The sequence below is a fragment of the Meira miltonrushii genome, assembly GCF_003144205.1.
Source record: "Meira miltonrushii strain MCA 3882 unplaced genomic scaffold FA14scaffold_4, whole genome shotgun sequence".
In the NCBI taxonomy this organism is placed as follows: Eukaryota; Fungi; Basidiomycota; class Exobasidiomycetes; order Exobasidiales; family Brachybasidiaceae; genus Meira; species Meira miltonrushii.
This window is the reverse complement of record NW_020289946.1, coordinates 1,372,212-1,386,096: the sequence shown is the minus strand read 5'-3', so window position 1 is coordinate 1,386,096 and position 13,885 is coordinate 1,372,212. Positions and strand designations below refer to the sequence as shown.

At 43.6% G+C, this 13,885-nt stretch overlaps 7 protein-coding genes and 1 non-coding gene across 8 annotated transcripts; 2 read left to right on the top strand and 6 right to left on the bottom strand.

The window, feature by feature from the left end:
* Positions 1 to 44: 44 nt before the first annotated feature.
* On the bottom strand, positions 45 to 3,934 carry FA14DRAFT_174652 (kinase-like protein). The gene has a single exon (XM_025500552.1). The coding sequence runs from the start codon at positions 3,805 to 3,807 to the stop codon at positions 112 to 114; it is 3,696 nt and encodes a 1,231-aa protein (XP_025353313.1). The 5' UTR covers positions 3,808 to 3,934; the 3' UTR covers positions 45 to 111.
* Positions 3,935 to 4,527: 593 nt separating this feature from the next.
* Positions 4,528 to 4,648, bottom strand: FA14DRAFT_t36. The gene has a single exon. It is a non-coding gene; the product is annotated as a tRNA-Ser (tRNA).
* Positions 4,649 to 4,911: 263 nt separating this feature from the next.
* FA14DRAFT_162181 (uncharacterized protein) lies at positions 4,912 to 5,611 on the bottom strand. The gene has a single exon (XM_025499466.1). The coding sequence runs from the start codon at positions 5,520 to 5,522 to the stop codon at positions 5,310 to 5,312; it is 213 nt and encodes a 70-aa protein (XP_025353312.1). The 5' UTR covers positions 5,523 to 5,611; the 3' UTR covers positions 4,912 to 5,309.
* Positions 5,612 to 5,734: 123 nt separating this feature from the next.
* FA14DRAFT_162180 (ubiquinone biosynthesis O-methyltransferase) lies at positions 5,735 to 6,987 on the top strand. The gene is made up of 2 exons (XM_025499465.1): positions 5,735 to 5,771; positions 5,969 to 6,987. The coding sequence occupies exon 2, from the start codon at positions 6,046 to 6,048 to the stop codon at positions 6,901 to 6,903; it is 858 nt and encodes a 285-aa protein (XP_025353311.1). The 5' UTR covers positions 5,735 to 5,771; positions 5,969 to 6,045; the 3' UTR covers positions 6,904 to 6,987.
* On the bottom strand, positions 6,939 to 8,979 carry FA14DRAFT_162179 (RhoGAP-domain-containing protein). The gene is made up of 2 exons (XM_025499464.1): positions 8,618 to 8,979; positions 6,939 to 8,508 (listed from the first exon to the last, which is right to left on the bottom strand). Exons 1-2 carry the CDS (start codon positions 8,621 to 8,623, stop codon positions 7,183 to 7,185), a joined length of 1,332 nt encoding a protein of 443 aa, XP_025353310.1. The 5' UTR covers positions 8,624 to 8,979; the 3' UTR covers positions 6,939 to 7,182.
* Positions 8,980 to 9,688: 709 nt separating this feature from the next.
* On the bottom strand, positions 9,689 to 10,364 carry FA14DRAFT_162178 (uncharacterized protein). The gene has a single exon (XM_025499463.1). The coding sequence runs from the start codon at positions 10,248 to 10,250 to the stop codon at positions 9,777 to 9,779; it is 474 nt and encodes a 157-aa protein (XP_025353309.1). The 5' UTR covers positions 10,251 to 10,364; the 3' UTR covers positions 9,689 to 9,776.
* Positions 10,365 to 11,022: 658 nt separating this feature from the next.
* FA14DRAFT_192049 (uncharacterized protein) lies at positions 11,023 to 11,640 on the top strand (the record flags this gene model as incomplete). Its single annotated transcript, XM_025501912.1, has 2 exons — positions 11,023 to 11,426; positions 11,505 to 11,640. The coding sequence occupies 2 exons, from the start codon at positions 11,023 to 11,025 to the stop codon at positions 11,638 to 11,640; spliced, it is 540 nt and encodes a 179-aa protein (XP_025353308.1).
* An 86-nt stretch (positions 11,641 to 11,726) lies between these two features.
* FA14DRAFT_80224 (uncharacterized protein) lies at positions 11,727 to 13,513 on the bottom strand. Its single transcript, XM_025502922.1, has one exon. The coding sequence runs from the start codon at positions 13,415 to 13,417 to the stop codon at positions 11,813 to 11,815; it is 1,605 nt and encodes a 534-aa protein (XP_025353307.1). The 5' UTR covers positions 13,418 to 13,513; the 3' UTR covers positions 11,727 to 11,812.
* Between the last annotated feature and the right edge of the window lie 372 nt (positions 13,514 to 13,885).

The following is a 13,885-nucleotide window of genomic DNA, read 5'->3' as shown; positions in this document are numbered from 1 at the left end:
AGAATTCTTTTTTGGACTATATTTTATCCTCACAACACATAACACATATTGATATTGTTCACATTAATGTAGATATATAGATAAGAATACAGTTTTTTTTCCTCCTCGTTCTCAACTTGCCTGATTGCGCCAACCCTGTTGTCCAAACCAACCCGAATCCCCTAACAAAAATTTATGAGAACAAATTTGATCCATCGTTGGACGTAAACAAGGATCCAAAGATAAACACTGCAAAATCAAATCGGCAGCATCGTCCAATTTTCCGCCTCCGTCACTTTGTCCGTGAATGTCTTCTTGACGACGTAAGATCACCTTTTCTTCCGTGAGTGTATGTTCGGTCACATCAACGATTGGTCTTCCGCTGAATGCATCTCGTTCGCCTGCTACCAAAGTTGGATCTTGACCGGCATGCAAGTTGATCTCTTCAATCGCTTCAGCTTTGCTTAACGGACGTCGTCTATCTGTCAAAACGGTATATGCTCGTGTACCTTCTTGCAATCCTTCCATGGCTTCTTCTCCGTTCCAAAATGGACAATCCCCACACAGTAAAACATAACCCACAACACCCAAAGCCCAAACATCTTGTTCTTTTCCACCATACTTTTCTCCTCGTAAAATTTCCGCAGCAGCATAATCCAAGGTTCCGGAAAATGTATCAAACAACCTATTTGCAGCAGCTGCTGATCCGGTTGAACGAGTATGAATATGAGCCGCACTTCCGAAATCGATTAGCTGGATATGTCCATTTCCATCCAAAATCACATTCTCATCCTTGACATCTCTGTGCACAATGTTGTTCGCATGCAAGAATCGTAAACCGTCTGCCAGTTGACCAAAGATACAACGGACATGTCGAGTCGTAAGGCCGTGCGGTTGAGATTCTACATAATCAAACAGATCTTGACCAGTTCCAAATCGTGGCATGACCATATAGTAAAACTCGTGATCTTCAAAGAAATCCACCATCATACACAAAGACGGATGACCAACAGTCACAACGCACTCGCCTTCTTCCGTTTTGACCATTGTTGGATGAGAGATCAAAGATTTGCAGCCAAACAACTTTTCCGCACTCCATGCTGGAACGTCCACTGGCAAAGGATAAGCCAATCTACGTAATTGATCCAAAACATGAATTTCTACCGGAATCGGACCTAAAGCTTTATGTCTTCTCCAACAATCTGCCAGAATTCTACTTTTGATGATATACTTGATGGCAAATTCAGGTCCGATTGGTTCACCACTCTTTTCATCACGTACACGTGCCTTTTTCACCAATCCATATGCTCCACGACCAATATCATCCACAATGACGAAATCTTGTATATTCCTTTGTTCACCTTGTGGTGGAAGTGGATAACCGGCCAATTCAGCAGCCATATCTCTTGTAGGCCAACGAAGATTTCTACGTAAATCAACCGTTTCTTGAACATCCCTTCCGGATTCACTTGGAGCAGGTGTGCCACGACGAGAAGGTGGTCTGGAAATTGCCTCATGAAGTGCACGCATTCGTTCTGCCATATCATCGCTTAATTCTTCGTCTGATTCACTACCTTCTCCCGCTTGCGACAATCGTTCTCGTGCATCTTCCACATCAAATTCTTCATCACTTTCATCCTCCTTCACGCTGTCCAATTCATCTCTCCCGCTTTCGACTGCACTGCTAGAGCGAGGTTGACGATTGCTTGATTGACGAATCATCTCAGCTAGAATCAAATCATTCGGTTGATTGAGGATGTTTTCATGTGGGAGTGCTTCCACGGATGAACTCATAGAGGCAGGCGTCATGCCAAATTCTCGATCACTAATCCGTCTTTTGGGATTGCCAGACACTGCACTTCGACTTGTGTTTGTACGTGATCGCAAATGAATGTTCTCCGCCAAATTTGCATTACTTTTTGATGCTGCATTAGCAGCTGCCAAAGACATCAAAGTTGGATCCAATCCTTGTTTTGCAAGATATCTACTCCATTCTTCCGTTGTTGGAGTACGCAAAACATTCATGCCGGCCAAAGATGTACTCGATCTTGCAATCATTGGTCTGCTAGATACACGATCTACTCCTTCAGCGTTTATGTTAGGTTCACCGCTTGACCGACGTCCGAGATGCTGGGAAGGTTCCAAAAGAGCAGTGAGAGCGCTCTCCCGAGAAAGTCTATCCATCTCCAACTCGAAAGGCGAGGTAGGAATATTACCTTCTGATCCGCTCGGTGTCAATGGTGATCGAACGCGAGGTGAGCTGAGTGGTTGTTGCAACAAAGACAGAGCATCAGGAGAAGCATGAGCAATCGGTGATCGTTGTGTGGGTACACGATCAGAACCAGTGGTAATTGCTGAAATAGATAACTCCATCGGCTGTGTGCGTGGTGAAATTGTTGGTAGAGACTCTCCCTGACTTAGATTGGAGAAAGCAGTAGCGGTAGATTGCCAAGAAGTCACATTGGCAGGTGAAGATCGCGGCTGTGGATGGACCAGAGGCACTTCATCTGCTGCACCCGTAATATGCACAACTGACGCACGAGGTGTATCAAGAGCAGAATTTGCTGCAGCGATACGAGCAGCGGCCAACTCCTTTCGTGCTGCTGCCCTTCCTTGACCGTTTCCAAACTGTAAACCAGACGAAGAACCAACACTTTGCGATAAAGCAGATCGACTTCGAAGAGCGTATGATCCAGTATGCCGACGAGGTTCTGGTGGTGGAAACTTAGGCGAGTCTTCTGGCGACCGTTCTGACTGTGCAGCTGCAGTAAGAGTCAAGGTACTCAATCGTGATTTGTAGTCTTCCGATTGTCCAACTGGTTTGGGTGATTGCGATAGAGGTTCCGTTTGATTTTGTAAATTTGTGGGAGAGCGTGTTAGAGATGCAATCGTGTCGTCAGCCGTTGCATTGGCTTCCATTTCGATAGTTTGATCGCTGGCTGCTGTGCCTTGCACGGTTGTATCTCTTGAGTCTACGTCCATTTCATCTGCGTTTCCGGCAAGCAAAGAACCCCTTCTGCCCAGCCCTTCGGCCTCTCTCCGCTTTCGGATATCGAAACCTCTCCCTATCGATTGTATTCTTTGAACGCGAGGTCCTATCTGTGAATAATCATCTTCGCCAGATTGGATACCCAATCCTGTTTCGGTGACTGTCTTTTCACTACTGATACTACTGACAGCAGCGTCCTCTGAAGTGACAGTAGATGATGAGTGACCGCCGATTGTACTGGTGGATGATGTATGCCCTTCATCGGAAGTCAAATGACGCATGGAAGATCCTGCTGAGCTTCCATTTGAGCTTGTTGAATGGCGATTAGACAGTGAGCGAAGAGAGAAAGCTGCAGCTGATGAAGACGAAGTCGACGTTCTGCCAGGTTCGGAAGAGCGATTTGAGTCGTCATTTGTACTATTTGAAGATCGTCTCCATGGGATCGAGGGTGGTGATGGCTCTTTCTCAGCATAAGGCGATTGAGTCAATTCTTGTTTGTGATCGCCATCTTCCGGTGAATCAGACAAGGAATTGCGGAATTTGGATCGATTGTTGTTGCTACGTGAATCGAAGCCCCAACTTCCGGATCTTTGAACACCGCCGACACCGCCTAATTTGAGAAGAGTCATATCTTCATTTTGTGATAATTGTATCGAGTCTCGTCGGTGATCTCCTTCTTGTTCTTCAGCTTTTTGTTCATCTGGTTCTATCTCTTGATCGATTTCGTATGCTTGATCTCTTTCACCATCTTCAATTTCGTTATCTGTTAATGATGATAAAATGCTGCTTTTTGGCTTACCAAAGAATTGTAATTTAGCACCAATTTGCTCAAGCGGCATTTTGAGATATTACAAGTCCAGCTTGGGGACCTCAAAAGCGCATCGAGAGGTATTGATGATGATGACAATGTGGTATAGGGATGAGTTGATGATCAAAGGAGAGAGAGGGGAGCTTTGCAATAGCACGCGTAAGATAGAAAACGTTTCACTTTTTTTTTGTTTTTTGTTTGATTAGACAAAGGCACAGGTATGATATTGCATTGGGCGCTTGAAGGAGGGGGGGCATTGTGCCTACAGTTAAGCAAGCCAAGCGCGTTGCCGATATGACAATGCGTCGGCGCCTTGAACTTGCTTGCAGGAAATGAGATCAACGCACATCCAACAACAAATTCCACATAGAAATTAGTAGCGAAAGGAATCAATCTTATGGAAGCCATACAAATCCGAGGCCAAACCATTCTATTTCATCAATTCAACATCCCAAACTGTAATGAACGCGGTGTATTGTTGTCCGCTCAATTTCACCGAACAATCCGACACTGTTCCTGTCCGCACGGCATGCAAGAAAATGAGCTAGTGCATGGAACCCAATCAAATAAATTGCATCGTCCCTACATTAGCTTACCAACAAAGTTTACCATTTCAGAATTTGTGATGATGGTCAGGCATTCTTGCTTTCTCTTGAGCACACATCAGACTCAATCTATAGGGTAAGGATATGTCATCGTTTCGATATGGGGATAAAATCAGGTGTGTTCCAAAAAATAAATAAAAAATAAACGACAACTACAGGATTCGAACCTGTGCGGGCGGAGCCCATCAGTTTATTCCCCTGTCGGGATTGAATAAGTAAGTCTGAAACAATTCAAGACTGACCTCGTAACCACTTGAGTAAGTTGTCAGTTTAAGAAAAGCCGAGATTATGGTGAGTACATGAATGCTGCAGATATCCTCCTCCCGAAGATGCGAATGAGGGCACTTCACCTTCATCGCATAGACCTTTTCCAAAGCCTGATGGATGTTACTGTTCACAAGTGCGACTATATGCTGTAGATCACACTTTTCTGCAGTTGCTAAACGTCATGACTAACTTCTAAACAGCCGAAGAAACCTCAATGGAGCCTTGTTACGCTTCTCACTCATACTACATTATTGGCCTTTGGAGTATTCTTACAAGAGCCATCTAAAATTTGACCACTTATTTCATGTTTGGAATAAACACCGAGATCCAGCTCATCTTCACTCGAATTTAGAATATGCTTGCAGAAATATATCATTTCCAGGGTACATGTACAACGAGAGAGAGAAACTGCAACAGTTCACTGCTCGTAAGGTGAAATTGTTCGGATGCCGTCCAAAACCGCATTTTGTGTTGGTTTCCACTTCATGCAATACTTGACTGCAACTGCCATGAGCATAGCTTTCATGGAACGGACATTGCTTGCGATTGGCGTAAGGAGAAAGAGAGAGTGGTGATTTTGAGATATGCAGAGTTGCTAGAAGCAATTACGATGTTAATGGCGTCTTCTATTGCAGCCTTTCATAGATCGCAAGTCAGGCTCTTAGAAACCAGGGGTGATCATATCCTTGGCAATCGTTCTTGCAGCCACAATACCACCGCCAAAAACCAAAAGGGCATAAAAGATATTGAGGTTTCCATCTACTTTATCTTGCGCCATAATTTGATCGTGCCAAAAGCGTTGTAAGAAGTTTCTTCGATCACGTGGAGGTGCACGATGTTGTGGATTCAAGAAACCTTTTTGGAAATCAGCCATATTGTATATATTTGTGTGGGACAGAGATGGTGATCGGTGTGTGGAGTTGAAAAGAAGATGATGAATTAGATGGTGACGCACAATGTATGCGCGGATAAAGGGAAAAAAGTGAAATCCACTCTAACACGTGTTGTTCATTTTATCGCCTAAGCGTCAAGCGCCGCGCAAAAGATGAAGAACGCTAGAAAGGCACTTCTTCTTCTCAAAGACAACAATCACCCTCTCATTTTGGGTCAACATAATAGACATGTAAGTATTCCCATCAATTCCACCAAAACCAATGATGAACCAATACTGGCACCAGGCCTAGCATACAATGCGGATAACATCCCGAGCGATTCTTTAACAACAACTACAATATATACGCTAGATCGCTCCTGAAACCTTTTTTTCCGAGGATATTTATTGGGAAGCAGGTACTGACTACAATGCTTTTCATTCTCTAGCTGCAAGGATGTCTATTCTATCCAGATCAATAGCCCGAAATGCTTCAAGGATAAGAGGAAACCGGTCTATATCCACAATGGATACCGAGAATGTTGCTCATTTTACACGTTTGTCATCACAGTGGTGGGATCCTCAAGGAGAATTCGCACTGTTACATGCAATGAACCCAATTCGATTGCAATTCATGCGTGAAAAGCTGAGAGAAGTTGGTGAATGGGAGCAAACACGGGCATCGGTGGAAAATGGTCGGAACATATCTGTCCAACAGCCCTGGCTGCAAAGTGGAGCCTGGCTATCCGGACAACGGACATTGGACGTGGGATGCGGTGGCGGCCTTTTGAGCGAATCATTGGCAAGACTGGGTGCGAACGTGACTGGAATAGACGCATCCTCATCCAATATAGAAATGGCAAAGATTCACGCTTCACAGGATGACAAATTATCCCAACAGGCTTCCCTAGATTATCAATCGATCATGGCCGAAGATTTGTTGGCAAAAGGGGGCAAAGAACAATTTGACATTGTCTGTGCGATGGAAGTCGTTGAGCATGTCCGTCAACCGGACTTGTTCTTGAGAACGCTTGCTGATTTACTCAAACCAGGCGGTCACTTGTTCATGTCCACGATCGCTCGTACTCCATTATCCTACTTTCTCACAATCTTCATGGCCGAAAACCTTTTGCGATTCGTAACACCCGGAACACACAAGCACAGCCAATACATCGATCCAGATGAGTTGGTCGAACACTTTAGAACACAAACACCTTGGATCAGCGCAGGTGAGACGACAATGTCCCCAAAGAGGTTACAATACGAAACCCGTGGGACTTTTTACGTACCTGGTCTAGGTAAATGGGTTCTGGCACCTCGTGATTCCAACAAAACAATCACCGAAGCAGCAAATTACTTTTTCTGGATAAGAAAGCCGCTCTAGCGAGTAACACTGTACCATAATCAAAAGCATATACCCTTTTTTGTATTTTTACTACTATTACCAGCATGAAATTGTATAAACGAAATTGATAATTTCGATACAATCTGAAAAAAAAGAGAAATGGATGAGAAAGAGAGAAAACAAAGAAAACCATGACGATGAAAAGAAAAGACGAATGACAATGACGAAGGGTATATGGTATGTCGTGATTGCGTGTTTTTGTACCTTTACCAAAGTTGTGGAAAATTTTTAAGAAAGCGGGGAGAAAAGTCCATTTTTTCATGATGTTTGTGCGGTAACCGGATTGTCCAAATGTTTCGAATTGGGTGGAGTGGGAAGATCAGGTTCAATGGCGGGAATGTCGGATTTGGTGGTGGTTGGTGGTGAAGTTTGTGTCTCAACAGGAGGATTCGTAGTCTCTTCGGTATGTGTTGTAAGTTCTTCAGCAGGTGCAGAAGTGGTGATTGCAGTCGTTGGGCTTGCCTTGCTAGCCGAAACGCTTCTTTGACCATTTTGCTCTTTGGCTTTACGACTTGGAACTGTTTTACTTCTTCTTACGCCAACTTTTGTAGGCAACGGGGTATCTTCTTTCTTCGTTCCACTACGTATTCCAACTTCATGAATCTCGCCTTTAGGTGATGGCGGTTCGCGTGCTTTGCTTTTGCCTGTCTCTGCAATAGGTTCTGGTTGAGCATCAGCCGTTGCCGGTCGCTTTGATACTTCAGGAGGTGTTGGCGTCTTTCGTGATCGACTAAACAAGCCTCGCCTCTTTGATTTGCTCTCATTCGTGGTCGATCTCCTTGCCAATTTAGCACCACCTCCTTCATGAACTATCAATTCGCCAAACTCCTCATCACTATCGCTCAATTCGGCAACATCTGGCGCCAAAGGCTCGGCGGGCCTTGATACACTGGTCAAATCTGCTGATTCGATATTCGTCGGTGCTGGTGGAGAGACTGCCAGAACGAAGTGATCCTGATGTTCGATCAGGAATTGCAGTACTTCCACCGCAAGCTTGTGTTCGTTTGCATCAGTTAGATGAGATGGATGAGAAAAAATGCCCGGTTGAAAGATGACTGCCAGATTGCTCGCCGGCATCAAGTTGATATCGCTCTTTCGGGCAAACACAGCCAAAAGATCCAAAACATACAAAAGCAGATATCGATTCGCGGGTGGCATAGATTCCGTTAATAGCCTGTATGTCTTGATAGCAGCTGCATCGTCCACTGGCTTACGCGACATGACATTTCGAAACTCGTTGTACAGATCCAAAGGAACGATTGGCTCTGGCATCTGATTCAGGTATCTTCTGAGCACGCTCGCACAATCATGAACGCTGTAATTATCCCATGTTAGATGTTTGCCATAACGAGGTGCGGTATCAAAGATTTCTTGCAATTCTCTCATCCGCTTTTGCGATCCTGCGATTCTGAATACACCTTCGACCTCTGTCGCATTCTCTTTCAGGAACAGACCTGTTTTTGCAACAATGATGGGCACATATCCCCATACGTATTGTTTTCCGTCTTCCCCAGCCATGGAGATTGCCACGCTTGCATATTTGAGAGATTTTCGCAAAGGTTCACCAAAAACAGCATTGAACGGCTTTTTTTGTGATGATGAAGAAGGAGAAGGTCCTTGAGTCGGAGAAGACCCATTTCCTGCACCTCCACCACTACCACTGCCTAATTTACCTGATTTTGTAAAATTTGACCACCATGATTTCAAACTTGCTTTTATCTTATCCTTCTCGCCATCTGCCGAATTTGATTGGGTCATACTTTCACAGTAAGCCCTTTGGGGGATGATGGAAGATGAACGAGTGGAATAGACGTGCACAAGCTGAATGCAAGTGTTACCGTTGGGCTAATTGTGTTATGACTGGAAGAGATGATGTCAAAATCGAAAGATGGAGCGGCGTTTTGCAATGATGAAAGTGAGAGATACGCGCCAAGAGATGCGGTCTTGATAACACAATAATGATGAATAGGTTTCGAGTGTTTAGTGATTGTTAACGATTATCCTTGCTGAATTGAGCACGATTTCAAGGGAGCCAATCCTGGCTATGTTAAGAAGACAATGATGATAGAAAGCAAAAAAGGGTTTTAATTATTCAAAAAAACAATACACGCACACACGCACACACAAAAAGGTGACTTTTGCCTTATCGGTGCATATCTTTAGGCGGAGAAAGGCAGAAAAGCACAACAATTACACACGCATATATGCAGCAGCCTAGTAATACGCAAATAGCTATTACACCGCACACCCGCAGGCACAGCGACATCATCATCATTCATACACATACGGCATAATACTCTCTCGATTGCTCAACAGTTGGCGGCTGTGCAATGCATAAAAAATGATTTCATTGATTCAACAGTCATGCAAAATGAGAACAGGATGTGTGTGTTTTGTAAGATATGATGATGAAAATTAAATTAAAAAACAAAAATCCGCTAATGACAAGCCATGCATTTTATCAGTATCCTGTCGAGAGCATACTCTACAAAAGAACAACAACAACACAAACACTCACACACACTCTCTTAATTCACCGAGTCTTGTCTGTTTATTACGCGGCGCGCACACAGTACATAGTAACGCAATCGTGTTTTTTAGTCTTATGTTGTCAGTCTCAAATCTTGATTCAAGACAATATGCGGTAATTCGGGCAGGCTAGTGTGCTGTGATGTAGATCATGTTTAAAATCTTTCTTTTTCGGCGTTCTTTAAAGAAGCTTTCTTTTTTTTCCCAAATAACAACTCAACAGTCTTCTCTTCTTGTGTATGTATCTTGCTTCTAGCGCAGCCACAAAATGATGATTATAAGTAAAATACAATAAAGATGGAAATATTATACAGCTTGCTTGATCACGTTTTATCCAATCGATCCAGCATATCGGCAATCTCATCAATCTCATTACGTTCATTGATTCCGATTCCCGTCTGTTGTTGTGTTTGTGATTCATCAAAGCTTTGCATGCTAGTCGGTCTTCGTGTAGGCTCCAACACTTTTCCATCTTCATTCCATCCGGGTGCTCGTTTGAGCATATCCTGCTTACGTGCTTTCTCTCTTCGGTCTGCGTTTTCCAATACGAAGTGCTCCAAGTTAAACGGATAAACAAAGTATTCTTGTAGATTTGGTGGAAGTGGATGAAGATTGTTTGGTAGAGTGATCGGTGGTGGAACACGAACTGCAGGTGATTTGATGAGTGGAACACGAGAGCATGTTGCATAGAGGGAGGATACACCAGCGTTGTTTTCTTGACTCATATTCCCACCACTGCCATATGCACTTCCTTCTGCTCCATTACTGGATCGTTGATCAGCATATGTTGTCACCATGAGTGTTAGTGGTGAATGATGTGGGGAAGGATTGAATGATAAGGCTGCAATGCTCAATCTACACTGCCATCCAAAAATAACCGTGCGCTGGCTTGATACACTGCACGCGTATTGGCTTACCTGTGAATTGCACAAATAGCCGTCAGAATAGCTTCAAAGTGCGGCTAAATTATCCTTCTTCCCAACCTGTGCAATATACATAGATCTGATTACTCTATCTAACGCTTTGTCATTAATTTCAACCCTCGGTTCTCCGTCAACAAGAGAAATGCAGATACCCTTCCTTCCATTGATGAATAACCCTTCTTAAGCATATTTGCGCGTTTGCCAAGAACTGTTTGTCTCCTACGTCTGAATGTTCCTGTGCTGCTGCACCTGTCACGCTAAATAATATTCATACAGTGCAATTGTAGCCCGTTGTCTAGACTTTTGGCACTTCCCGCTCAAAAGGGTGTTGAGTATGAATGTGTGGCTGATGAAGATCCCCACGGAATTCAACCTTCAACAGAACACAAAACGGCGGACAGGGCGGCGGTAGGGGAATAAGCAAATGAACAACACATGTCAGAACATCTAATAAACTCTTGTTGCTCTAAAGTGCCTACTATGCCAAAAGTCAGGTACATGCATACATCTGAGAGAGAGAGTGTGTGTGTGTTTCTATGTTTAGAAGGCTTGACCATGTTTATATAAAGAGACACTGTATCCAGCAAAGATCCCACTTCTAATCATCATCAATCCCCCTCCCCTAACCCCAAATCATCCCCCAAATATGCGTATCGCAATCATCTTCGCCGCCGCATTGGCCTTAGCTTCCAGTTCAGCAATGGGCGTTTCCCAAAGCCTACAAGTACACTTAACAAACGCCAACGACTACTGTTTCATCTTACCTTCTACCAAAAAAACAATCGGAGAAAGTGAAGATGGTGGAAATGGAGCGAAATCTTTTTGTACAAAACCCGTTGGTGGTCAAGGTCAATTACCCACCGGAACAGATGCATGGAAAAATGGTCCAAACTTTTTGAAAAAGAATACGTATGTTCAGGTCACAGGTTGTATTCGTACTTCCAAATTTAGCACCCTCGTAAAAGGTGACGGTGGCGGTCAATATGACTCAAACGGTGGTGATGGCGGAAAAGGTAATCCACGTAACTCAGTTTGCAACGGTTACAAATCGTGAGTATAGTCCGATGGATAACATCTCTTTCTTCACACCAATACTTACTCCTCTCCTCCCTCCCTCCCACCACACAGATACGTCGAAGTCGTTGAACCTGATAGCGGTCGTATTTGCATTCGTTGCTGCAACGACAACAAATACTGTCCTTTGGACCGTGACACACAAGGATGTGCTTCCGTTATCAAGAACGGTAACTACAACGGATGTTAAACATCCTGTTCCCTATACTCACTGGAATCGTTATGACATTTTCGTTTCGCGTGATAGTAGTAGTACATGAACATGTGTGATGCAAAAGGGACGGGGTATAATATGTGCTTCTGAGCCGTTCTGGAAAGGAAAGCTGTAAGAATGCTTTTGGGTGGGTGGGTTTGTGATACTTTTACAGAGAAATACTTCTACGTTGCATAGCGACAGAATGAATACTAGCCAAAGAGAATCGTTGTCCGTCTTGCGAAAAACGTCTTTGCAATGGATCAATCGTAAGTTCGATTAATTCTTTTCTTGGAATGTTTTGCAATGGGTCCAGCATTATAGCATTACCGAAATCTGATCGAGCGTAAAGCAAAGCTTCACCACGTCTTCTGGCTAAGTCTTCTTCATCAATGTGGTTAGCACCGTCTTCGTCTTGTGACTCTTCTCGTACATCTTCGTGCGGAATACTGCCATGAATGCCACCAAGCTTTTGCAAGATTTGCTTGTAAGCACGACCACGACGAACATACGCTCTCCAACGAAGACTGTCAAGTTCTTGCTTAGTAGCACGGAATGCTCGCGTACGCAATGATTGGTGTTGAGTGGTACACAAATGATGCCAGCGTTCTTCTTCTGCAGTTGTCAATTGACCAAGCAATTCCACTTCACCTTGCATTCCTGTTCGAGATCGAGAAGTTTCATCTTGACTTGATCTTCGATTTGCGCAATTCCCAACGGCATCAATCAATCCCAAAGCAATCGTACATGCCGTTTGTGCATCTTCAAATCGACCTAAAGCAGACAATGCAACTGCTCGATTGATCAAATCGCGTGGGTTATTCGCTCCTGCTTCGAACGCTTCAAGATAGAGAGTTTGAGCTTTTTCAAACTCTTTTGCCTGTAAAGCCTCGTATGCATGCATTGAGATCTCATCCACAACCCGTGTACGCAATTGAACGCCAATCTGAGTGATCTGATCCACTTCTGTCGAGCTGAATGCTTCTTGTTGTCCTTCACGCAAAGGTGCAAAGAGGATACGTGAAAGATCGCGATTATAATTCTTTATTATGAGCTTGTACAACACTTCCGGTCTTATTTTCGACAAGATGAGCGTATCGTGCAATATGGTTTCACTCCAATCCATACTCAAAGCTGCATCATCGTATGATGTTGCCAATGCATTGAGAGCTTCGTGCAGCAAGACCATCCACCCTACTTTTCGTTTTGTGACCTTTGATCGAGCCTTTTCAACCCAAACAGGATCGCCTGTCAAATTACCATTCTTGATCTCGCTCTCAACGTACGAATACACTTCTTGATAATCAATCACGCCAAATTCGGATATATGCATACTTTCCATTTCGTTTTGTTTGATTTGTTGTAATTGTTGTAAACGTGCAATCGTTGCACTCAGAGTAGGAGTATCAAGTTCACTTGCTGTCTTTTGCATTTGTGATCCAACCAAGATCACACTTACGCCTAAAGCCAAATCACGTATTTCACCTTCAACGCTTCGAAAAACTTCTTGAAGATCGTGTTTTTTGGCAATGAACGTTCCAATTTGTTCATGCGTATAGCCATTCTCGATCAAGCCAATGATTCGATCAGGTCCAAGGATCGCCATACGAAAGTGGTTCAATTGTTGTTTGGCAGATTGCAACGTAGCAGATGCGAATGCATCCAAGAACAATGACTGGACGCATTTTTGAAGATCTGCGAGCGTTGCATTGCCTTGTGTTTCCTGATCATTTAAGTTCAAACGATCAAATGCTGGCAAATAGGTAGAATTCATATTCCTTCGAATGATGTTCAATTTCTTGCAAGGAAGCGATGGTGGTAAGAGATGAGAATTGCAGCAAAAGCCCTTTTTTGTATTTTTGCACAATCTAGAATGCACTCTTTTTTGCCTTGATGGGTCTTTCAATTTTGCCTGAAATTAAGGCCCCGATTAAGCACGTCAACCGCCGCTTCCTCTGGGGTGTGTATGTGTGGGGAGGCGCAAAAGAAGGATAATAATATTATGAGTGCTCGTGTGATATTCTGGATGGTGGTTTTCTTTATATCGGGCCTTTCTTTAGGCAAAAGACGGAACGCCGCCTTGAATGGGATATTGATTGCCAAGAAAAAGATGGAAAACGGTCTTCATCCTTTTAGGAATTCGGCTCGAATTAGAATCTTCCTTGTCATCCCTTTCAGATTCGGATTCATGCCTGTTTGTGTTTGATTACACTTTTGACATGGTTGTTTTGAATCATCCATG

Bases quoted from the DNA above. Each gene is read 5' to 3' on its own strand.
- FA14DRAFT_162178 (XM_025499463.1), bottom strand. From the start codon at position 10,250: ATGGTGACAACATATGCTGATCAACGATCCAGTAATGGAGCAGAAGGA.
- FA14DRAFT_162180 (XM_025499465.1), top strand. From the start codon at position 6,046: ATGGATACCGAGAATGTTGCTCATTTTACACGTTTGTCATCACAGTGG.
- FA14DRAFT_174652 (XM_025500552.1), bottom strand. From the start codon at position 3,807: ATGCCGCTTGAGCAAATTGGTGCTAAATTACAATTCTTTGGTAAGCCA.
- FA14DRAFT_162181 (XM_025499466.1), bottom strand. From the start codon at position 5,522: ATGGCTGATTTCCAAAAAGGTTTCTTGAATCCACAACATCGTGCACCT.
- FA14DRAFT_80224 (XM_025502922.1), bottom strand. From the start codon at position 13,417: ATGAATTCTACCTATTTGCCAGCATTTGATCGTTTGAACTTAAATGAT.